This window comes from Lepisma saccharinum, chromosome 4 (assembly GCF_977018435.1).
Source record: "Lepisma saccharinum chromosome 4, izLepSacc3.1, whole genome shotgun sequence".
In the NCBI taxonomy this organism is placed as follows: Eukaryota; Metazoa; Arthropoda; class Insecta; order Zygentoma; family Lepismatidae; genus Lepisma; species Lepisma saccharinum.
The window spans coordinates 62,622,265-62,646,917 of NC_139232.1; the positions used below are offsets into that span (position 1 = coordinate 62,622,265).

The 24,653-nt window shown below is 35.9% G+C and overlaps 1 protein-coding gene across 14 annotated transcripts in view; it reads right to left on the minus strand.

Annotated features, from left to right (window-relative positions):
* Positions 1 to 24,653, minus strand: part of RhoGAP19D (Rho GTPase activating protein at 19D) — a 252,436-nt gene that overhangs the window by 10,191 nt on the left and 217,592 nt on the right. For 12 of the 14 annotated variants that reach the window (XM_083120612.1, XM_083120610.1, XM_083120614.1 and 9 more), the window contains 10 exons: positions 19,175 to 19,372; positions 17,903 to 18,104; positions 17,060 to 17,205; positions 16,279 to 16,443; positions 15,909 to 16,067; positions 14,857 to 15,066; positions 11,051 to 11,192; positions 5,390 to 5,562; positions 2,958 to 3,510; positions 1,025 to 1,536 (listed from right to left, as the gene is read on the minus strand). In XM_083120612.1, the coding sequence (XP_082976738.1) occupies positions 1,025 to 1,536; positions 2,958 to 3,510; positions 5,390 to 5,562; positions 11,051 to 11,192; positions 14,857 to 15,066; positions 15,909 to 16,067; positions 16,279 to 16,443; positions 17,060 to 17,205; positions 17,903 to 18,104; positions 19,175 to 19,372 (2,460 nt within the window). The remainder of the gene's footprint in view (positions 1 to 1,024; positions 1,537 to 2,957; positions 3,511 to 5,389; positions 5,563 to 11,050; positions 11,193 to 14,856; positions 15,067 to 15,908; positions 16,068 to 16,278; positions 16,444 to 17,059; positions 17,206 to 17,902; positions 18,105 to 19,174; positions 19,373 to 24,653) is intronic. The other 2 variants (XM_083120604.1, XM_083120606.1) reach the window with 2 other exon arrangements.

Genomic DNA, 24,653 nt, shown 5'->3' on the forward strand with positions numbered 1-24,653 from the left:
CGAAGAAGCATACAAAGAATAATGCATGAATTACAGTTCCACCCCTGTAAGTTACAGATTGTGCAGCAATTACCCTGTATTACATAAGGGTTTTTGCGAACTGCTGTTGGCTAAGGTTAACGAGGATGCAATTTTCCTAAACACATTTGTGGATGTCAGACGAAGCCCATTTCCATCTCAAAAACAAAGTGTACAGCACACGCCCTGCAACCATCGCTGAACTGAAACAGAAGATTAAAGAAGAATTCACTGGCATTCCTCGAGACATAATACACCAAGCATTACAGTTTCCACAGCCGACTACCAGAATGTGTAAGCCGAGATGGAACACATCTTTCCGATGTCATCTTCAAGAAGTAAAATGACATGTAAGTGCCATAGTTAATGCCATTATTAATGCATTCTTTCCTGTGTTTATTCAGGCATTTACGTCAATTGAAATTTTCCCATTTCCCTGTGCCACCCTGTATAGTCTGGTACCAGCTGGGTTTTTCAAATTCTAAATTATGAAAAATTACATCTGCTTAGATTTTCTCCTGGAACATTTACATTAATCTTCCTCCAGACTGTATTATCTAATTGTTTGTGGTGCTGCATTCACATTTTCTATTACAACTAGACAATGCAATTCATAGGAAGACTGATGTAAATGCTCTGGGAGATGGGATTCTTTAAAATTTGACCATGTGGGATGTTTTTGGAAAAAGTCCTTGGTGTGGTTAGAGCAAGGTCTAGTTGAACTTGAACTAAAACATGTACTTTTTAATTTATGATTTCAGAAATAAAGCCCTGAAAACAAAAATTTGTTTCTTTTTTTAAGTCCACTTTATGCTCAGAAAGGCTAATCAGAACTAGATCTACAGTTTAAGGTAGAATTCAAACCACTGTGCCTCCACTAGGAATTAAAGCCATGATTCCCTGATTTCAAGGCAACATTAGCCACACTATTCAGGAAGCAGAAAACCCAAATTTCATTTCTTGCTTGCTTTTAAGCTGCAGATTAATACAAGTAAATGGTACTTGCCTCCTCTTTACCAGTTTTTAGCCTCTTCAGTGTTCCGTTTGGAGCAATTTTCTGAGTATCAAAGTTCTGCCTTCCAACTTGTGTGAGATTTTCAGCAGAGTTCCCTCTGCGTAAAAGAAGAGGCGATCCAACTGCACGTGAGGATTTCGACCTTCCTTCAAACTTCTTTGCCTGCTCCTTGACTTCCGATGGAGGAAACCCACTTCGGGGACTTTCCGGATAGAAATGTGTAGAGCCAAGTTTCTTAGTTTGCGTGAATCTGGATGACGATGATACTTGGCCTGGCTTCGCAGGTGAGGTGGAATGGTGTGGGGAGAGATCTGGAGGCAGTGATGACGGTGACTGTGATGAAGACAATTTCGTACGATCTGGGCACGGTCGAGCTGGTGGCAGGGAAGACGATGATGATGAATGTTCGGATGAAATGGAAAGAGTTTCTGATCCTGAGGTTCTGTCCATTGGTCTCAACCCTGACACTCTGTGGGTGAATTCAGGCATCTTTTTCGAAATTGCTAGAAGAAAAAAATAGAAAGATTAACATTAAGATAGCATGCAATAACAACACGATATTGTTTTGAATCGAAAATTTTTGCAGTTGTTTCCACAATATTTATGTTTATAGTATGTAAAGAAATGAGAATATTCTGAAGATGTTCCTTTCAAATTTAAAAATTGAAAATTTCCCCACACTATAGCTCTGATTCATATGTAGCATTAATTTATAAAATAGTTTAGGGATGGGACAGATTAATGGGTATTGGCTGATGTAGGCATTATCACTGTATTGGTTTATAGGTAAAACTACAGAAAATTTTACCAATCCAATATATCTATAAATAACTTGCTATTTAGTGCAATATTGTGGTATTTTGTTATAATTTTTATGGATATAAACATATAATCTTTATTCCGTATTTTTTCCTTAAAAGTAAATGTCCAAATACTAAATACTCTTTTGCATGCAAAAGAGTGATTCATTAAGTAATTTTATATCGGATTGGTGGAATATCGATTATTGGTATCAGTAAATTTTATATCAGTACTGTATCGGTATCGGCCCAAAATTTCATATCTGCCCATGCCTATAAAATATGTAAAAGGTCTCTCACATATTGCTGGGGTAGAAGCTCCACATGTTCACGATATTGGCCATTGTAGAAGAGATGTGATCAGCATCATTCCGACCACCTTTATCAACAGATACTCATTTGATTAGAGGCTGGGTAAACCCCAGAGCTGCCTTATGCAGGGACAAAATCTGGACATTTCCCAGCTGAGATGATTACCCTGGGTCTCCCACATGTCAGACCCCATACCAACAGGACCACCATGATAGACCCCATACCAACAGGACCACCATGGTATGTAACTTGCATAAAGCAATTTATTGCAAATTTCCATTCTCATTTATTACATTTTTCACAAAACTAAATATATTTTTATATTTAACGAACATTTACCCATTTTGAACAATGGAATGTTAGATAGTGTTTACTGTGATGAAGTTATTTAAATCATAGAGGTTCTGGGTTTAAAATGTGGGAAAAGTATGGACATTTATTTCCACTTTGTTCTTTCATTTTTAAATTGTTATTCCCAAATCAACTGGCACTACACCAGTCTCTACATCACTTAATCTATAGAACATGCGTCTTCAGCTTATCTGGTACAGTCACTGACAGTTCTGGGTTGTAACAGCTTTATTGACTTTCAATGGTGTCATTAAAACCCAGAAGTGTCCGTGACTGTACAAGTTCTGACAGAAACAATTGAATATGAGGGCCCTATAAATGTAATTCATTGATATTTTAGGTTCTCAGGAAATTAAATATGCTGGAATAAAATACTCAATTACGTACTATTATGTACTATTTCTTTTGTGTGTGCCAATTTATAATTGTGAAATTAGGTTCCTCCATACAGAAATACATACCAGATGGGTTGTCAGCTATTTGGTCCAAGATATCATCATTCTCCAACTCATGCTTCGCTTGCTGCCATTCCTGTTCAATTCGCTGCTTCTCCAATTCACGTTTCTCGGTGTCCATTTTATGCTTGGTTATATCCCTGTGCAGCATTGCCTTTGTCTCCAATTCGAACTTCTTGATGCGCTCCTGGGTGGTTGCATTGAGGCCTGTGTAAGTTCTGATGGCCACTTCATCGCCTAACCATGGGGAAGGAAGCCTCTGTCGCATTTTGTTCAAGTTCTCACTCTGTTGCACTGATGGTGCATCTTGAGATCCCACATTTGAAACGTTCAACACGGAAGCCTCATTAGAAGCGGCTCCATTGTCACTTGTGACCGACTCCCTACATGGTGCCTCTGGACTAGTATGCATGGTTTTCACAATGTTGCCAGATAATATCACTGAACTAAGAATCGAGGATGCAACGGAGAGTTTTTGATCACTGACTGAAGATGAAGATTGGTGTTGTCCGACCTCAGAAGGCACTACAAGATGAATTTGTTTTTCCTTTTCACTTGTCTGTAAAATGCATGAAATGTGTTTAATACAAGAAAAAAAAGAGCAATAATTTCTTTTAACACTCAAAAATCTGCATTTAGTTGAGTAAATTTGGCATTAACTATTTGAGGATGAAATTTAGCAACTTATGGCAATTTAAACACATGTCTTCCCTATTATTTTTTTTTAAAAAAAGTAATGTAATTGTGACAAATGTACATGTATCAACCAAAAACTCTTTTTTTTAAAACATAACCCTGAAAAGTGTTTCTACATACACACTGCAAATATAATTTTCCGTATCATTTCATTTTTATGAGGAAAATGTATGTTTTGGTGTCTTAAGGCAGAATTATATAGTGGGACCACAGCAAAAGCTGGACATATTTTTGCTTGTGGTCCCACTGTAACATGGTAGTGAATCTGTCACTTTGTATCTTGCTATTATACATGTAAAATGAATGCTGGCAGCATGTGAACAGTCAGTATGATAACAGTGATATCAGCTAATTATATTTCTCTCATCTTAAATCAGACTAATTTAGTGCACTTCTTTTGTTTCCTTTTTCACCATTTGCCACCCAGAATCCAGATGTCCTCCATATGGTTATCTGAAGTATTTAACATGGTGAATGATACTCTCACTTCTAATTCTACGTGACAGGTTACTACCCTTCAAATAAATTTATACATTATTTCACTTTTATGTGTACAATGTTAACATACAAAACTGATGCAGTTAGGATCCTTCCACATTTAATTTCTCCTCTGGGGATGTAATGTAAATTTCATGAAGTATAGATCCAAAAATAAGTGGATGCATTTAACCCAACACCTTTTTTTGTTGTTATAAAAATAATCTGCCAGCTCCATTGCTGAGTGTGTCAATCTCACTAACAAAGATTCAAGGTTCAAAGCATAATTGGGTGATACTTTGAAAGTTATCACTTTATCAATTTCGTCTAATCATCATTCATGAGGATTAACCTAAGAGGAGGGATATGAAAAATACAAATAATTTCACCAATCCAACATATAATATCTAATTTGGTGCAATATTCTGCAATTTTGTATTTTTATGAAAAGAAACATGTCTTGGTTTTGGAAAGTAAATGTCTAAATATGCATTTTTTTGGTCACCTGGCTACACATGTAAATTTAATAAACTAAACGCAATGGCACAACAGCGCTAGGGGAAAAAAAATGCATCTCTACTAAAAAGTCACAAAGTGATATATACAGGGTGGCGCATATTGTATTTACCAATATCATTCTTCCTTTTGTATCATTGTATCTACCCCTGTTAGAACGCAGATGCACATGCACAGAAGTTTCCCATTCTTAGGCAGCTGCAAGTCTCGTAATCAGTCTGCCATGGAATGTTGGCCGGTTCAGACATAATCGTGGTAGTGGATGCGTTCATCCGAACAAGTTCCATTCAGGAGACGCAGCAGGTACTGTGACGACAGTCCAATGAGGGTTGCCATCAACTCGCGCCAGAGCATCAAATCGTGATACGATGGGTCAGACAATAGAAAACCAATGGTAGCATGCAGAAACAGAAGTCTCCAGGTTGGAGGAGGCGTATTTTCTGGTATCCTGATGTTTCTCAGTGCAGCGCCTGATGCATCTCCTGATAGGAAACCGTTTGGATGAACACCTCCACTACCACGGTTCGTACCAGAATCACATTCCATGGCAGACTGATTGCGAGTCTTGCATCTGCCTAATCATGGAAGCCTTCTGCGCATGCACACCTGCATCTCCACAGGGTTTCAAACTGATATTGATAGATACAATATCCACCACCCTGTATAATACAAAAAATGCTACAGCATATGTACAAAAGTACAAAAATAATCTCATCTAACAAATTTCAAAGAACAAAACTACAAATTACCTGTTTCTCTCCATCATTGGTATCCACTCCACAGTCCTTTATGTCCTCAATTGTTCCTCCTCCCCCTCCTTTCCTGTATCTTGCTTTTTGCATCTTCCTATTTGCTGCAGAAATTATGGAGGATACAATATCTTTGGCACATATTTCTTTATTTGGTGTTTCAGCCTTCATGCCTGCAAATATGCGCATTGCAAAAGGGAAAAAAACATGCATAAGCCAAAAATAAAAATTAAGTTCATGCAATCAATGAAAAAATAATCGGTGAAGGAAGCAGTGTACACCGCACACACAACTAAAAACTAACCAATTAACAAACTACGGGAGATAAACTGAAATGCTATGAAGATTTGCACACAGCTGTTACCAAAATGCTAACTCAAATATCAAGAAATGTATTGTTAGTTTGAATATTTGGTAATATGATTTAATGAACTCTATTAACTGATTTAGAGATTTCTTGATTTTCCATTTATTTTTAAATATTTGTATTTTATATCACATATCACTGCACTTTTTAAAACTTCATATACTAAAGCAATATTACAAAAAAACTGATTTCTATAGTCAAATTATTGACACAAAATTTGAAAATCTTGTGTCAAGTTGCACTTAAATATTTTGAGAGTATTTGCCATTTCCACATCTACTTCTTTCATCTATATTTATAAAAGCATGCCACATTTTTAACTTTAGTTATATTTCTTCCTGCAAATTATAGATTACTTCTTCAAGAAATTATATGTTGACACAGAATAAAAAAAGTAATTGCTTCACAATTTGTGAGATCATATAATATGTGATATTTCTTTCTTTTTAGAAACTGATAAAAAATTTGAATTCTAAAGGGTGTCTCAAAAATATGGGCTTTTTTGAAATTGTTAGTTTGCAACACTGCAATACATGTGGAGCCGCGTAACACACACAACGTTAAGTAGGTACCATGGAGAAGTGGGACGGTGCACAATATGCATATGCAGTGAAAGCATATTATAAGAATAACGACAGTGTGGAGGCTGCAAGTCGCTATTTTCAGCGACATTATCAACTTCCGCGACATGCACAAGTTCCATCCGTGCATGCAGTGTGAACTTGGGTTAAAAAATTCGAAGAAACAGGTTCGACCTTGAAGCTGAAGCAAACAGGTTGATCTCGCAGTGCTCAAATACCGAATAACTTACAGGCTGTCCAGGCTGCCATCGAGAGAAGTCCAAGAAGCTCTGTTCGATGCCAAGCGTCATCTCTGCAGCTGCATAGGTCAAGTATGCACCGCATAATGAAGTTTGACCTTAAGTTCTATCCATACAAACTTCAGATCGTACATCAATTGAAACCAAACAACCACAAGCAACACAGGGATTTCTGTGGAGCAGTGCTGGCAAAATTGGACATTGACGAACAATTCATTGACAAGGTGTGGATGTCAGAAGAGGTCAATTTTCACCTCAGCATCTTCGTCAATAAGCAAAATTTCAGGTATTGGGCCCCTCAAAACCTGCAGTTAGTGCATGAAGTGCCGTTACACAGCCAGAAAGTGACTGTATGGTGTGCAGTGTCATCATCTGGCATCATGGGCCCTTATTTTTTTGAAGAAGGTGAAGGTAACCCAGTAACCGTCAATTCCAAACGTTATATTGCTATAGTGAACAACTACCTTGCTCAAGAACTAAGTCGCTTTCCACACATTTGTGACAACGCCTAGTTTCAAGAGGACGGGGCAACACCACACACAACTCAGCAGTCATTTGCAGCATTGAGACAGTTGTTTGGCAAAAGACTGATTTCTCGATTTGGTGACATCCCATGGCCTCCCAGATCCCCAGATCTCTCGGTCTCAGATTTCTTTTTGTGGGGGTTACCTCAAGACAAAGGTGTTCGAACATCGACCTGCATCAGTTAAGGAACTGAAGACACGAATCATCGAGGAAATCAACCAGATTCCTGAGGACATGTTACGTCAAGCCTAGATGGCTTCAGGAATGTTTATGCAAAAACGGTAGCCATTTTACTGACGTCATCTTCAAGACATGAGACCATCTTGTGACTGTGAGTGAATTCATTTAGTAATGTCATATCCTATATTATTCATAACCATGAATACACTTACATCGAAGTACATCTTCTTTTATTTACCATTTCAAAAAAGCCCGTATTTTTGAGACAGCCTTTATTGAGTAACCTTAAGCCTACGTTGTTCTGACAAAATATAGCACAACATTCATGTGAGCTCCTTATTGGAAGGTAACAAATATAACCATTCAACAATATCACAAAAAAGTGGGGAAATGGTGACAGAGGGCATCGAATTCAATTAGAATATATCATTTACACGACAAGACTACTTGAACACAATGTCGATGATGCTGTGAATATAAAATCTCAAACAGTTCACATAATTTAACTGTTATTGCTAATATTTTTCTTTTTTTCGCTGTGTGTGTGACAAAACATTGGTTATCCTTCATGGTCAAGAGATTCAGCTGTTCATCTCCACTTGGAGTAGAGAAAGAAAAGAAATATTGGCACGAGAGACACAGGTGATTTGAGATAGCATGGTTTCCAGTGAGTGCTATGTAATATTTCTTTATATTGTTGAAATGTTCGTTGCTCCACCTCAACACCTTCATGATCATAGGAGTAAAACAGTAGTAATTATGACAACATAATGACAATAGTAAAAAAAAATTCTGAAAGCTTGCGAAACTTTAGGTAAGTGCAACATGCTCTCTGGAATGATCGGATATGCCTCACTTTCTTCATGTTTGACTACACATTTTGATTTGGTTGAAAAGATAACATGCCTTGCATGTACAACTATGGTGGTATTTTTTAAACACTGATTTCAGGTTAGCTCCAGGGTTGATTGATTTGGTTTATTTTACGTTGATTTTCTGTCATCTTTGGCTAATGCAAAGATGAGGATGAGTGGTGATATGATGAAATTGACGAAGGAATGCTCACAAAGAACACCCATGCCCAGGGTAGATTCGAACCTGGAATCCCTGGTGTTGTATCGTGCTGTGCTAACTCCACCACAGAGGTCAGCAGTTAGCTCAAGGAAGAGAGTAACTTAAATAATTTTGGATAAAAACATTCCAGGAAGGGTAAAGATTCTTTTTGGGTAGTAGAAATTCATAACTTCACAAAAAATAATAACAATACTACTTTACTGGTATTTAGTTCTAGCACTGCAATTGCCAAGTCAACCTTTTCTGCATATCATCATTTAAATTGCCTATTTTCAGTCCATCAATAGCAACAGTAGGGAATTTTCTTTGGCCTAAATTCATGAACTCTGCATACTCTTCGATACTAGTATATGATTGTCGACAAACAAATGTCAGGGTACTTTTGGTCAGTTTACAATTAAAAAAAAAAAAATCTGTTCATATCTTCACTGTCACAGTCACCTTGACAACCTGATATTTAAGTTGTGCAACATTTGAAAATACTTCCTTACTCAGACCACAAATCATTAAATAGTAGATGCATTTTAAACTAACTTGCTGATTAAGAACGTGTACTTTGGAAACCAAGGAAGAATGTATGTATGTATGTATTTGAATACAGAAAGAAATATAAGTGTACACAGCACACCTATTCAAAAATGTTTGTAAAATAATATATTAAAGGGTTAAGCTAAACACGTGAGCATTAGTTTTGAAGATTAACACTGCCACAACATGAACATGCAAGGCACACATTTAAAAAGTTGAAAAGCCTTGAACAATTTTACACATACTACCTGTTTAATATTAATTGCATTACAAGAAATACACTATAAATATTAATTTTATCCAATTATACCCCAATGAAATTACACAATATATTACACCAAGACAAATAATATTTGAAAAATACAATAATACAATACAATAAAATAAACAAATAAAATTATGAATTTTAATTCCAACTAGCAGAACATTGAATAGTATTCTCAAAATCATTGATATATTATTATTATTTAGAGTGTATAAATGTTTTAGCACATTGTATTACACAAATATAGCTATTAGGGATGAGCTCATACTGATGTATCTGTATTGGCCAATACCAGTGGTATTAGTAATGAAGTATTGGCAGGATTACATTTTACCAATATCAGCTGATATTTTCCTGGTGTTTTGGTTTCTTGTGGGCTCTACAAAAATGCCACATACCACTTTCACAGAGTCTGAGTATCCTGGAAATTGCGAAAAATTTTAAGTTTTCATTAATTTTGCACCAATATTATGTGAAATAATTGGTCTTTGTGATTACATAACAGGTATTTTAATAGTGATGTATTTCTTTTTAAATTTTGAAGAAAGACTTGTAAATGGACGATTATAATGAGAGTGGAACATTCTCCCACTAATATGTATTAATCAATATTTGGAAGAATTTTCAAACATCGGTATTAGTGGAATCTATAAGAGTATCAACATCAATTTGGGTATTGGTTCAATGCAGTATTATTGTTCTCAGCCCTGATAGCTATTGAATAAAAATTCCACAAACTACATGTGATATTAGAATACAATTGTAAACAATTATTATGAAGATGTGGTTCAGTTTTATTACATTTGTAGCACCAATGTGTATTCCTAGCTCAAAGTAAGCCCCTGTGGTGCAATGAAATGTGTTTCTTTAATAATAATAAATAAATAAAAATAAATAAAAAAAAGTAATAACGATGTTTATTTTAAAATAGCTTACTGTCACATGACTGCAAACAGAATTCTTATTTTTCCTCCACTTATAATGAATGTTCTTTAATCTTGCAATTTTATCCAGGGTTTTTGCAGCACGTACTTTGAAACACAGTATTACATGAAAGAACACATACATTTTTACTATCTATCAGAGATTGGACTGGTTAATTGGCTAATTGGAAATTATCAGCCAATGATATGATATTGGTATACTCGTAATTTGTTGGTGATTTTACTGATCAGATATTTCTAATGATGGGCTACAATAATTTACTTCTACAAATATGTTACTTTGTTAATGCCTTTATTAGGGCTAAGCCAATAGCAACAATGATAACAAATTTATTGTAAGTACTTCAGAATATTTATAAATTTTAGGGTACAAGCATTCCATTGCAATATAACAAATTCTTTAATATGCTCAACATTTTGACATTTTTCATATACTTTTTTTTTCAAGAAGCAACAACACAATGTGATGAAATGAATCCTTGCTGCCTGTGATACCTGCATCAACACTGGGGGGCTGTCATTTTGAACACCTATATTAACATTTCACACATTCTTCACAACTACATAAAAAAGTTATATTCTCATATAAACAATTATTTTGTAGGAATTTAATGTTTTTTTCCTGTGTTTTCACATTTGTGAGGAATAAAGGTGCTTAAGTATTGGTACTACCAAATTTTCATATCTCTGTATACCTGCTAGGTAATGTATTAAATCTATTCTGTTCTAGGGTGGATGATATGTTACACTTGATCATTAAATGGCTAGGTTTAAGCTCTGGATCTTCAATAATACTAAAAACTATCTCTATACTTAGTGGTACAGAATCACAAAACTTAAAAATACAAAAATAATAGTGCCATCTGCTACTGATAACCATTAGTTTGGTATTATTATTTCCTCAGTCATCACAAACTAAATACACAACTGTAGCTTGTATCTAAGACATGAATATTACCTTCAACTTTCTGGATATTGTTGAGTAACAGACTATGCTGGAGAGCCGTGCTATCTCCTTCTGAGGCTTCTTGTGGTAAAAGGTATGGAAGATTCAGATTGGTGTAGTCTTCTGCATCATCATCTGAGAAAAACCAATCAACCTGAAGAACAAAAAACAAATAAGTATTATAATGTTAAAATTAAATCAAGATCTATACAGTTCCATATATATGATATTTCAACATTTCATCCAAACTTTATTTGAATTGCATGTTAAGATTATGTATGATGAAGTATGCTGACATCTTGTGAGTATCAGACTTTTCTGCAAGGGGGTGGGGGGAGGCAAACCCTTGCCCAGGAAGGACAATGCTTTATTTCCAATTATTTGAAAATGGAATAAAATTTATTTTACTTTCCACGTAAAAAATAAGTACAATGAACTGAATGAAAATTGTCAGCACTTGTTTCTAGTGAGTGTGTCCCCTTGTCCCCTCCTGGATAAACCCATGGCTGTAAGCAACCACCGACTAACATTTTACTAACATCACTGCTTACAATAGCTGTTGTGCGGATTTCTTATTGCCCAGTTTCACTTTTGTTGTTTTCATGCTATTTTAACTGAAATGATCACCTTCTTCTACATTTGAATGTTGCAAATATCCAATCATAAGATACCCCACCCCCACACAAAAAAAAAAACAATCAGTACTGAAGGTCTTTTGTTAACAGAGCAAAACACTCCAAATTGGAATTGCATTTCAGAATTCAGTATGACATCTTGTGTCCTTTGCAAATACATACTATTTTTCTCTTGAAGACAGTTTCATTCACAGATTTAATACGTATTTATCATGAACCAATTCAATTTTGAAGAGAAAAGGTAGTGGCCAGACCACCTGCAAACTTCCTTTGATATGCTTGATAAGAAGTATAAATTCTTTCCTGGTGCTTTTCACACATTAAACCATTTATTGGATTGCAAAGCTTACTCTACTTGAAATACTTCGAAGAATTAGCATGTAATGTTAATTGGGCATTGCCAGTGCTTTTAATAATACTTATTCTAACATTATGTTTTGAGAGAGAGATCTCTATCATCATCAGGTAAACAAATTTGCTTTTTAGCAGTGGTGGGGATCAAACCTATAACAGACCAGTGATTCTTTAAAATATAAATGCAGCGAGTGCAATATCCAACTTCTCATATTCTTTTAAAAAGTATTAATCAAGTGCTAGGGATATACACATTCATTTTTTTTTATGGAAACATGAAATGCGAGATTCAAACTAAAAACTAAACCTTGTGGTCTAACATCCCTTTGTGGGCAGGGCCTGTCAAGTGGTGTTTTATGGGGTAACATGTAGTCAGTGCAACGTGTGTCATTTACAGGTTTTCTGGCTTTTCAAACAAGAGTATAGCTAGGGTGACCAGGCACACACATTCAAAAAAGAGGACACGGCATGGTGAAAAAGGAGGACAAGTCATAAAAAGTCATTACTCATAATTTAATCAATATAAAAAAACCTAGCAACACTTTGCTCACATATAATTGTGATGATTTTTTAAATAATTTTCTCTTACCTTTAAGCAACGAAAGCAATCTCCGAATCTATTATTTTGACATCATAACTAAGAATATCTATAGTTTGAAGCACAGAATTTTACTCTTTTCACAATACTTGGATATTAGAATGCCATATCCGCATAAGTGAATGCAAATGTAACAAGTAAGCTTCGCTTTAACTTATTTCCAAAATCCGAATTTAAATTTTAGGTAGTTTAAATTGGGTCAAAAAATATGATTTTAATGCCACGAACATTTCTAACACTCTTTCAACAGCAGGGGAAAGTGATAGTCAGCTTACACTTATCTCATATTTGTTTCTTCCGTCCTTTAAAAGCTGGATATTTTATTGCAAGATCATTGATGAATTTACACTTTCGCTTCGTTATTTCATAAAAGTAAATATGACTTAATAACAATAATTATCACTATGCCTTTTTGAAGACTAACACCATATGCTAATGAAATTATAGGTGATTATGATGATGTGAATACAATTAAGAATAATGGTAAAATATTTTTCAAAACTGCTAAAGAGATAGGTTTGGAAGTTAACAAAGAGAAAACTAAATATATGCTTACAGGCCGAAACCAAGTGTTAGGTAATAATCAAAATCTAATTATTGATAACAACTCGTTTGAACCAGTTTCCAAATTCAAATACTTAGGAGTAATATTAACAAATGAAAATTATATTAAAGAGGAAATAAAAAGTAGGCTTTATTCAGGAAATGCATGTTACTTCTCTCTTCATAAACTTTTGTCTTCTCGTTTAATATCTAAGAAACTAAAAGTTAAAATATACAAAACAGTAATTTTGCCTGTAGTATTATATGGATGTGAAACTTGGTCCCTTACATTGAAAGAGGAACATAAATTGAGAGCATTTGAAAATAAGATCCTTAGGAAAATCTTTGGACCTAAAAGGGATGAGGAGACAGGTGAGTGGAGAAGGTTACATAATTTAGAACTACATAATTTGTATTCATGTCCAGATATTATTAGAATAATTAGATCAAGAAGACTTAGGTGGGCAGGCCATGTGGCACGAATGGGAGAGGAAAGAGGAGTTTACAGGATTCTTGTTGGGAAACCTGATAGTAAGAGACCTGTAGCAAGGCCAAGACGAAGATGGGGGGACAACGTTGAGATGGACCTAAGGGAAATCGGTAGGGATGGAAAAGAGTATATAGAACTTGCTCAAGATAGGGAAAGATGGAAGGCCTGTGTTGCTGCAGCCATGAACCTTCGGGTTTAAGAAGGCTAGAGAGTTAGTTAGTTACTACGCCTTTTTGTATCATAATATCATCGCTCATCCTTATATTCACGATTAGCCAAAAGTGGCAGAAAAGCGAATTAAAATAAACCATATCAATCAATCAATCAAAAAGGAACTGGTCAAATTACATGTGTTTCACAGTCTCAGATTGAGAAGCAATGAGTTAGAATAACACGTACTAATGAGTAGCAGTTGTGCAGGTCAGAACTATTTTTTTGGTACGGATGGGAATTTTTTTAAATCCCAACTTTCAGGATGGGTAAAATCTGCAATATCCCGACCAAACTGGGAAATTTTCAGGAACGGGAAATGTTAAAAATTTCCCGGTGCTGTGAAAATCACGAATTTAATGTAATTTTCCCTTGTTTTTTTTACCCATTTTTGAAATAAAAGCTAACAATTCCCACTTACATTGCAGAAAACATCAAGAATTAACCTCTTTTAAAAATGACCATTTAGAACTTCTGGACTGCTTGGGATCCCGAAAGGTCTGGAAATTATTTCCCAAAGTTGGGAAGGAAACAAGATTTCTTTTTTTTTTTAACCGATCCAGACTTTTCTGGATCCCGTACATCCCTACTAATGACTCAGTTGAGAAAGTGATTGTGTTCAGCTCTCAGATGCTAGGTAAGCGTTGCTCTAATACTTAACGTGCCCCAAGTGATATAATGCTGGAAGCATTCTCTATGCAGAACATTTGCTACGGTCGATGCTATACTCTTTCTAAAAAAGGAGGATATTTACAGATTTCTAAAAAATCCGCCCGGATGCCAGACAGACACCTAAAAAAGAGGACATGTCCGGATAAAAGAGGATGTCTGGTCACCCTAAGTATCGCATTATTGCTTTCCAGCAGGGCTGCCATAGGTGGGAGTATAATGTATAATGAATTTTAATCTAAAATTTAATCCATTCTTGTACTGAAAAATTCTGGCATGTTTTACTAAGCAAACCCAAATATGAAAAATAGTTACTTACATGCACAATTAATGATTCTACTATTCGACACTGATGAGACATGTCCGTAACCATTGTAATCATATCTGCTGCTCTGACTAACGTAGGTCCAAATACGATTGCCAAGTTCCTTGCTTCCATTTTGTTAACATCACTATGTTCGACAATTTTCTTCAGGTGATACATAAGGAACTTCAATGTTTCAAAATGGTGCTCGGGAAGTTCGTGAACCTGTAAGCAACAGTCATATAAATACAAAATGGTATGAAGATTGCCAAGTTATATATTTGTTACTTATTGCATAATTAGATATAAAAATATTTTTCTCAGATGCTAACGCATGATTGTTGAAAGTGAAATTACAGTGAGACATTTTATTATAGAAAAAAGCATCAAACAATGTCTCATTAACAACAAAAAACAAGAAATGTGCTTGTCCACAAAGTGTATTTTTTTAAATCACTACACCAGTTAAGTTCTATAGCAATTAAGCTTTCTGTATAAATAAGACACGTTTATATGATATTTGGAGAAATAAAAAGGATGCTTGATTCTAATTATCAAATTTTCAGCACTGTTCTACCAAATCAAAACGTGACAATTTTCATATTTGCATAGTGAAAAAACAGGTTTAGACTGAATTATTTCATAGAACAAATAGATGCACGTTATATACTTTTTTTGTAAATCAATGAATAATCAACAACATTGTAGAAAGTAATCTAAATTTATGTATGGTATTAAACACACTGAAGTGATTGTGCTGGTGGGAAAAAATTCTCATTAATTTCTGCATGAAATATGCTGCAGTGCTGCAATTTGTAATTATGTATGGAAAGAAAAAGTGATTGCAAATAAGATGTTATTGAGTTTTAAGAGTTCTTGTGCAGAATAAAATAAATATTATTTACTTACATTATTTATTTTATTTACTTGTACTTTAGATTTTTGTTTCACAAATCAATTTATCTTCAGCATTCAGATCACAATTGCAAAATAATGGTAATCATATTTATTATTTTCATTAAATGTACAAATGTACATATGAAAAAAAAAAAAATCTCAACTCTTACCAATTTCTTTAGAGCACTGATCCTCTTATTTGGGTCATCAATTTTGTCAGCTTCTATGAACAAGGGATATAATTCAGTTGTAAGAACAGAATCAGGAAGTTTCCGGAAAAAGGACTTTAAGAGGCTTGATATTACGTTTACATCATTCCACCTTGTGTCCTGGAAAGAAAAATATATCAAATGTAACATAAATTATTGAATAAATAAAACACAAAGTTATTCAACTCACATGACTACCACAAAATTTGAAGAAAAATATTTTGTGGCACGTAATTAAATATTTTAATTCAAGTGATTGCACAAGTTCAAACTGATAATGTTGTACACATACACAGACACACACAAAAAAACTTCCAAGTATTTCACTAACCTGTAAATTTATTGCGTCAAAGCCTTTATTGACACACTCTGTTAGCGATGTCACAGCAGCAGTGTTTCCAGGTATTCTGTAAATGCCAACAATATCCAAGCCCCTACCCTCTACAATACTTGTACATAATTCCACTATGAGAGGGACATACTCCGAAAATGATGACTGCAAAAGAATATCCAACATATAAAATCTTATTACAACGAATGAATCTGTACAAATCTATACAAATATTTATATTCTAAATTTAACCTTTCTATGTACAACTACAATTTACACACTGAATTGTGTTCCATGAAATCTCACATGTTCTTCAGTTCTTTATTCCAAACCGCTTGTACAACTATCATTATAAGCTCTAAATTTAAATACTTTGGTTTACTGATATAGAATTCAAAATACTGTCCTCCTAGCCACTGTGTCACATGCCTATACAAAACTTCATGCGATTTGTATCAGCATAAAAATCCTTCCTTATTATCAGTGCTGTACTTTTCATATAAGAAAAAAATTCTCCATCCATTTTTAGTTCCTGGGCATATTAAGGATGAAACAGAATAATATAGAAAGAGAAATTTAAATATAAATGGAAAAAATAATAATCTAAATATCTTCTTTAGTCTTGCCAGGTAGAACATGCTGTTACCTGTTACCAGGAGAAAAATATAACTACGGCATAGTTGATTTTTTTTATTTTACTTCACTTTTCTGCCACTTTTGGCAAACTGCAATAATGAGGATGAATGGTGGTAGATGAAAGTGATAAAAGGATAATACTTACCATTGGACAGTCTTCTAAAGGAATACCAATGGTGGCACCTTCAGGATGTGGTGCACTTGGTGAGCTGGGCGAACTTCCCTGCATTTTCCTAAATTGCTTCACAACACGAACTTTCCACGTTTTTGATTTGGGTGATGGAAGTTGATCTGCAAGTACATAAACATTTGAAAAATATTCACTGGGAAAAGGGGTAATGTAAATTTTTAGCTTTTCTCAGAAAAACTCTTTCCCCTGTGTGTGCTATATTTTGAAACCTCTATGAAGCCTTGCCCATCTTTATTCTTGCAATGAAACCTACGTAGTTATTGAAAAAGATCATACTGAGAGTTGTTTGCTTGGAATATGGTTTCAATATCTAATTATACTATGATATATCAAGTAAAAAAAAAAAAAAATCTTACTGGCAATGTTTTTCTTGTATACTTGGAAAGGGTGCAAATCGGCTATACGTGGCATGCAGAAGGACCCCAAAATTTTAAATCAATCAGTCTTACTGGCAATGTTCAGGTCTACATAGGGAGCTTTTAGGAATTTCATATTGTAGGTGATAGATTTTAAAAGCAGAAAATAAATCTACAAGCTAAGATTAATTGAGTTGGTGTTTTAAGTCAACTTTATGTACAATAAGGCTAATCGAGACTAAATCTACAGTTTAAACAGGGATCCGAACCACTATGTGCCTCCAAGGGAATACAACCCGTGACCTCTTGATTACAAGGCGATGACGCAAGCACTGCACCATCGGAGAGGCCCTACAAGCTAAGAAGCTATAAACTCTAGTAATGTAATATCCAATGCACATTATCAGAGAATGAAATAGAAAAATGCAGCATGTTCCCTCACCTGACTGACTAGGTTTCCGAGTCTTATTCACAGGCGACTGTCCCGTTGGCGACCTGGTGCGGAAAGATGTAAGTTTGCGGATTCCTTTGTTTGCAGGAAGTGGAGACAGTCTACTGCCATGACTATCATGTCCAGGAGACATCTGCTTCTTTAAATCTGTTGCTGTCCCACCTTCATCCTGAAACACGTCATCATGACACACCTATGCCAAAATTAATATCAACAACTCAAATTTAACAGTTCATTGCCACCCAAATAACATACTGTGTATTTATATACGACCATACATGGACTAAAAAAGAAAAGAAAAAAGGGAATCAAGTTGTTTCCTTTACTTAAAAACTGGTGTTTTCCACATGACAGGTTATCATCATCTTGTATAGGCATGATTGTTAATTACAGCATTTTAAACTGTTTTTATTTTATCATTAATTTCTTGAATGTTTTCATAACAACTGAAGATGATTTTATAAAAATGTAATAAGTTTGAAACGTTGAGGACAGGATTTATGAAGTGAACTACTACTAATAGTAGGGCAACTTTTCATCGAAAATGTGCCTAGAAATGAAAGTTGTAGGAACATCACCGCCACAAACTGCAACACTATATTCTTTGAGGCCATCATGGAGAGTTAGAAAAGTGATGTTGCCAACTTTGCAACCTGGGACAGTGGCCGCCATATTGGATTGAAAATGGCGGCAGGTCAAATACACTTAGCTTGCTGTTTCTCATGATAGAAATGTTACTATGCTACACAGACTTGCAAAACTGGTCTCATTCGAAAGAAAAAATTCCAACGAAGTATAAAGTTACCATTAATCTTAAGTTTTATTGTTACCGATTGAATATAGAAACAAAAAACTTTTTCTTGTTCTAGAAATTGTATCTTGTTTCATAACATGGTAAATATCAATCAGATCGAAAATATTGTTATGATAAAAAATTAAGTACAGTTTCTCATGATTATGTTGCAAGTTGTTTGAGGAAGTTATCTTTCTTAGTTCCGAAGTTATGAATCAAAACATATTTGTCGCCGTTCAATTATAACGCAGATTTTAAACCTGACATTTCAGACACTCCCGTTCAGTTTCATGTACATTTGAATACATTTCATTCGTAATGATTTATAGTTTTTGAGATGATATTACTTTAAAATGATGTTAATTTTTTGGGTCCCTAGTTATAACAGTGCATACAAGATCAGGAGTTATGGCAAGTAATAAGAAAGACGATCTTGCAATAATCTTATGAGCATTTGCAAAGAGACTTACCTCCTTGTCAGTTCTATTCTGCTCTCTCAAGGCTCGAATCCATTGCAGCATCTCCACACCATCATCAGCCTGAAGTAGCAGCTCAGAGCCACTGTATGTGTTGAGACGAAATACATGTTTCTTCTTCGTGTAATCATCTGCTTCTTTGACCAGGCTGCTTCTTACATCCACTGTCTGCTCTTCCAAACTCATGGGTGTCTGCAATTAATTTATTTCAAATGATACATCTACAGTCACTACCTTAAACAAGTAAAAGGAGTGAACTAAGCTAGTAACTTCTATTTTCAGTTGGCGATGTTTCAAATTCGCATAGAAATGTTTAAAGGAAGGGCAACAATGTTGGCCTATGAAAAATCAATTTATCTTCCTCAAGAACAGGAAGGTCGGACTGAAGTGGGTGAAGGAGCATACAACATGGACATGGAGCCAGTGGAAAAAACTTCCTGTGGACCGATGAGAGCAAGTACGTTCTCTTTGAAACAGATGGTACGGGAGTGGGTATGGCGTACCAAAGGCAAAAGTCATGTACCCATTCGCTCCTCATCACGTTGAACGTGGCTTCATCCTCGAGGAGGACAACAGCCCGAAACACCAATACATATGACTTGTATGGAGTGGCAAAGCTAGACTCTGGACTTGAATCCTATCGAGCACATGTGGGATGAGCTGCAGCCATCCAAGAACGCCCAAGATAAGTTTGCCCAGCTGAAGAAAGATTGGGGCAAGATCCCTCAATTCGTGATCGACACATTGAAAGACTCCATGCTATGCAGGTGCCAGCTTCTGATTGATGCTATGGGCTTTGAAACCAAGTTCTAGAGTGGGTTGATACCGGTGACTAGTTTGGTGATTATCCCTCAAAGCATTCTTGCATTACGGTGATAAGAAGAAAAGTGTAATTTCTTTGCCAGTTTGAAAAATCTAATAAATATTTTTAATAGTCTTGTAAATAGTTCGATCTGGTCCCCACCCTGTTGATATGGATGTACCTACCTTCCTGCCCAACATATAAACATTTCATTTGAATCTATGGAGTTTGAAAAATGTTATCGCAGAAAAACGTGATGTTGATAAACTTTTGCATGGCACTGTATAAAGGTATATTTGGTCAATATGCATTGCATGCTACTCTAGCACAAACAAAATAGCTGTAGTTGACAGAAAAAAAATATCAACATGATCCAAATTACAGCCATGGTGTAACTTAGCGAGGCCAAATTTTCCATATCTATTAAAATTTACAACTTAAGGGTATTTTTAAAAACCACCTGGAACCTAGGGTTTGTGCGGTGTCCATTCAAAGTTAGGTTCCTGCTTACAGGAATTTCATTTTAATATTGCATGACTGCAAATAATTCCCTTCAATTCACAATTGCAAAAGTACTTAAATACAGATTTGTAATCAAAATCCAAATTTCATATTTGTGACAAATCTGACTTTATAGGGAATAGATACAAATGTTAATCTACGGTGCAATAGTTTGAGGCTAGTGTACCTGGCAGGTTATAAGTGGCACAGATGGGTTTTGTAAAGAAAGAAAAAATAACAAAACATCAAATGCAAGGAATCTGTAATTTATTGTTATTTTAAGTTGCTTTCCTACCTCTCTACATTATTTGTGATGATTGGTGAAGAAGTGGAAGAACCTAGAATTCCTAGCATAGGAATCGGATAGGTTAATCGGGACTAGACCTACAGTTTAAAGTGAGTTCCGAACCACTATGTGCCCCCTCCAGGAACGAACCCAGGACCCATAAAATATAGGATTGACTATTAAAGAAAAATGTCAAAATCCTCCCACCCCACCACCTCTTGAGCCATGAATTTTCTGGTTACGTCACTCTCTGAAGTACAGTTGCTCATGTCAATATCTAAGACCGATTGAAATATCAGATATTAAAAATGGTTAATAGAAAGCAATTATATTCCCACGGGACTGGTTTTATCTTGAGACGTTTACACTTTTTGCACCCATGTCAACAACACCAAATCTCGACTGTATATTGTAATGGCTTATAGGCAAATGGTCCTGTCAAAAATTAAAATGTTTCATTTAAATCACAATAATTTGCACTAAGTGTCGTAAATAACTGATAATTTCAAGTATGATGGTAAGCTTCTTCGAAAGAACGCTATGATTTCAAATTCAGCTGTGTTTGGAAAAGGTGAGGTGAAAACGAATGCTGTCGCCTCCCTGGAAAAAAAAAAACAATTCTGTGGACATCAATGCTTGCAGACTATAGAGCATTAACAGAGGTGTTACCACGTTTAGAAAATCGCTCATTATACAAAGGCTGTCGCAGAGAAGGGCTAGCAAATGTTCTAGGGTGAAAATTTGGTTCATTAGCTGCCGATTGAGACCAAAATGAGCGCTACAGGTCAAAATGTCGTGACTGCCTAGCAGTTAAAAGACAAGCATGTACATGGACCCCTCCAAGCTTCATTAAAATGAAACAAAAAAATTACAAACCACAACATTTTATTCAGAATCAGACGTACATCTTTTCAAAATAGGCACCATTGACAGCTAAGCAAGCGTCCATACGCTCCTGCCACTTTCTGAACGTCTTTGAAAATTCGTCGTTAGGTAGCGAACTGAAAAAAAATTGCGCGGCGGTCATCACTTCTTTGCTCGTCATGAAATGACGACCACGTAAAGCGGCCTTTAAAAGTGGAAATAGACAAAAGTCGCAGGGTGCAAGGTCCGGGATGTATGCTGGATGCGGGAAAATTTCTATTTTTCTCCTCGTCGTGTAATCCTGAAAAGCCCGCGCGGTATGCAGGCGTACGTAGTGCAATATGATTCGCGCCCATCTTCGAACAACTTGTGCCATCGGTACACTGTGACTCTACTCAGTCTGTCTTGATCGGCATATGCCTGTTGAAACATTGCATATGTTTCCGCAGCACTTTTCCCTAAACGCTAACAAAATTTTATGGCATGTCGCTGTTCATCTTGAATACTCATCGCGAAAAGCAATGTTATACACAAAAACCTGGGGAGGTAAACGAAACACGTTCCACGTAAATCAACACAGATGCTCACTAACGTGGTTTCGCAACATGTGACAACTTGCTACGGAAACACAATGAGTCATCCTACACGACGCGACTAGTGCCGAAACCATAGGCAGTGTTGCCAAGCCAGGAAAAAGCTGTCTCAACTTCTCTGCGACAGCCTTTGTATATTATGCAAACTATTAGACCCGAATTTAAGTAAATTATTTAAAGAACTTTTCGTTTATGTACCCCGATGATCGATCTCCATCCCATCCTTCTGACGACCGGGTTTTCTTCCCCATTGTAGGCAGGAAGGGCAAGGGAGCCGATGAAAAAAGTGGACGGTCCGCATGGTCAATTCAATCGCTGAAGTTTCAGTTTCTGTGCCGCGATTGGCAGAGGCAGTGTTGCTACATGAAAGGATATCCAGGTCCATTTTTCGGTGAAAATTGAAATTTTATTAAAAATATCGAAATTGTCGGACGCACGTTTTTTGTTTTACTTGTATGTATGCATTGGTATTTCATATCTATTATAACGAATTCCTCTAGATAGGGGGATATATAATAAATATATACAATCAAGGACGCCCACAGGGAGGACTGAGGGGAGGTTAAGATATGTCGAAAAGTTAATGTAATTCGAATAAATAAATTTCACACACATATAGTGCAGAAAATATAAAAAATTAACCTCTTTTAAATAAGATCCTTTGGAATTTCTTGGCTGTTCACAATTACGAAAAATCGGGAAATAATTTCCCCACGGTTGGGATATGATCTCGATAATTCACACCCCGTCATTTTGAATTATTACCTTTTTTTACAGTACCCTTCAGCACGTAGAAACATAGATCAGAGATACCAAGAAGGACAGTAGATTAAGTGGTCTCTGTTTGATATATGTGCATTGTGAAAAAGTACAAAAAGGCATAGAACTGATCATCAAGAAAGTGATACATGTTTTCGGATTCAAGTTTCTATTTAAATAGTTGATTAGTCTGAACTTATATACAGCGCCAAAGTATGTTCAATTCAATTTGAATTTTATGATTTGTAAAGTAGTAGTAGTAATAATAGCAATAATAATAATAAAATATTCTGTGACTGAAAGGCAAGATATGAAATCTTACTCTACCCCCTGAGAAAAATCCTGCGGGTGTCCCTGTATACAATACATAAGAATTGTTGCGGTAAACCACATCAAATTTTCAGGATAGGCCACTGAGTATTACCATCAGTGAAGCCGCCAGAAAAAAAAATGAGTGGGGTGGCAGAGTGGAGGGGAGTCACATACCCATAAACAGGGCGCGCCAAGTTTCTTAACTTTCAAATCCAGTTCTACATTTCATTTTTCTTTAATATCCAGTTAACTTATGGAAATTTCCATTGCCTTTTTTAATTAACGAGTACAATATGTGTTTTTTCTCTTGATTGTGTGTTTTCTGTGTCACGTGTACTATTATATCAGAATAATAAACATGCCATTATATATTGTTTCACTATTGCTAGCCGATTTTTAAAATCTGCAGTGATATGGTGGAGTCGGCCATGCATTAGAATGTATTGCATAGAAGACCACCCCGTCTTTAATCCAATGTTGAATTAATTAATAAATTAGATGTTTTAAGGTCACATTTCGAAACGTGTAGCTTTATCTGAGTTGCCATGGCTTTCTTAAACCGTATTTGGGAAGAAAGGGGGGAGTTGGCTCCTGAGAAAAGGGGCTGGCGCCTTAGTTTTGCCCACCCCTCCCCATATCTGGGTATATCTAGGTCGCTACCCCCCCCCCCCCTTCCCGGCGTCGCAACTGAGTTCCATTATCGCCTTCATAATACATTTAACACGGGCGGTTATGGATTGCGAGCTTTTAGGAATCTCACAGTAAGTAATTAAAAAGCTAGTATTAAAACTCCGAAGTATCGGCCATGATCGGCTCAGCTCCAAAGGAATCTTTGAAAGTGCTCTGACCTTACAAGTTTCGTTGCTTTGTCCTCAAAACGCATCCTTCTTTCCGTATTCAATTATGCGTGTACTTGTATGTCCATGCGCGCGTGAAATACCGAGCACGTCACGTTTCCTCGGGTGCAGGAAAAGTCGTATCATCCGTCCGGGAATAAGTTCCAACAATCAGTGAATTTGCTTGTAAAAATTTTCACTGGAAAAGTTAACTTACTGCGAAACCAAACACGCAGTAGTTTAGTTGTTTGTTCTTAACCTTCGGTTTGACCTGCTTCCTGTCGATGGGTGAGTGACATTTGAACTCGCCGGATAAACGAAAAAGCATGTTTCGCTACGAAGATGGTGTTACTGCATGTTACGCTTCCGCTTTATCAAACTTTCTAAGAGCGATTGGACAGAAAACTCAAAACAGGGACAGGCACTGGCGTACGCAGGGGGGTTTATGAGGTTAAAGCCGCTCCGTAAATTTTTAGAAATCAGAATTTTTAAATGAGGTCAGTAAAAGATTCGGGAAACA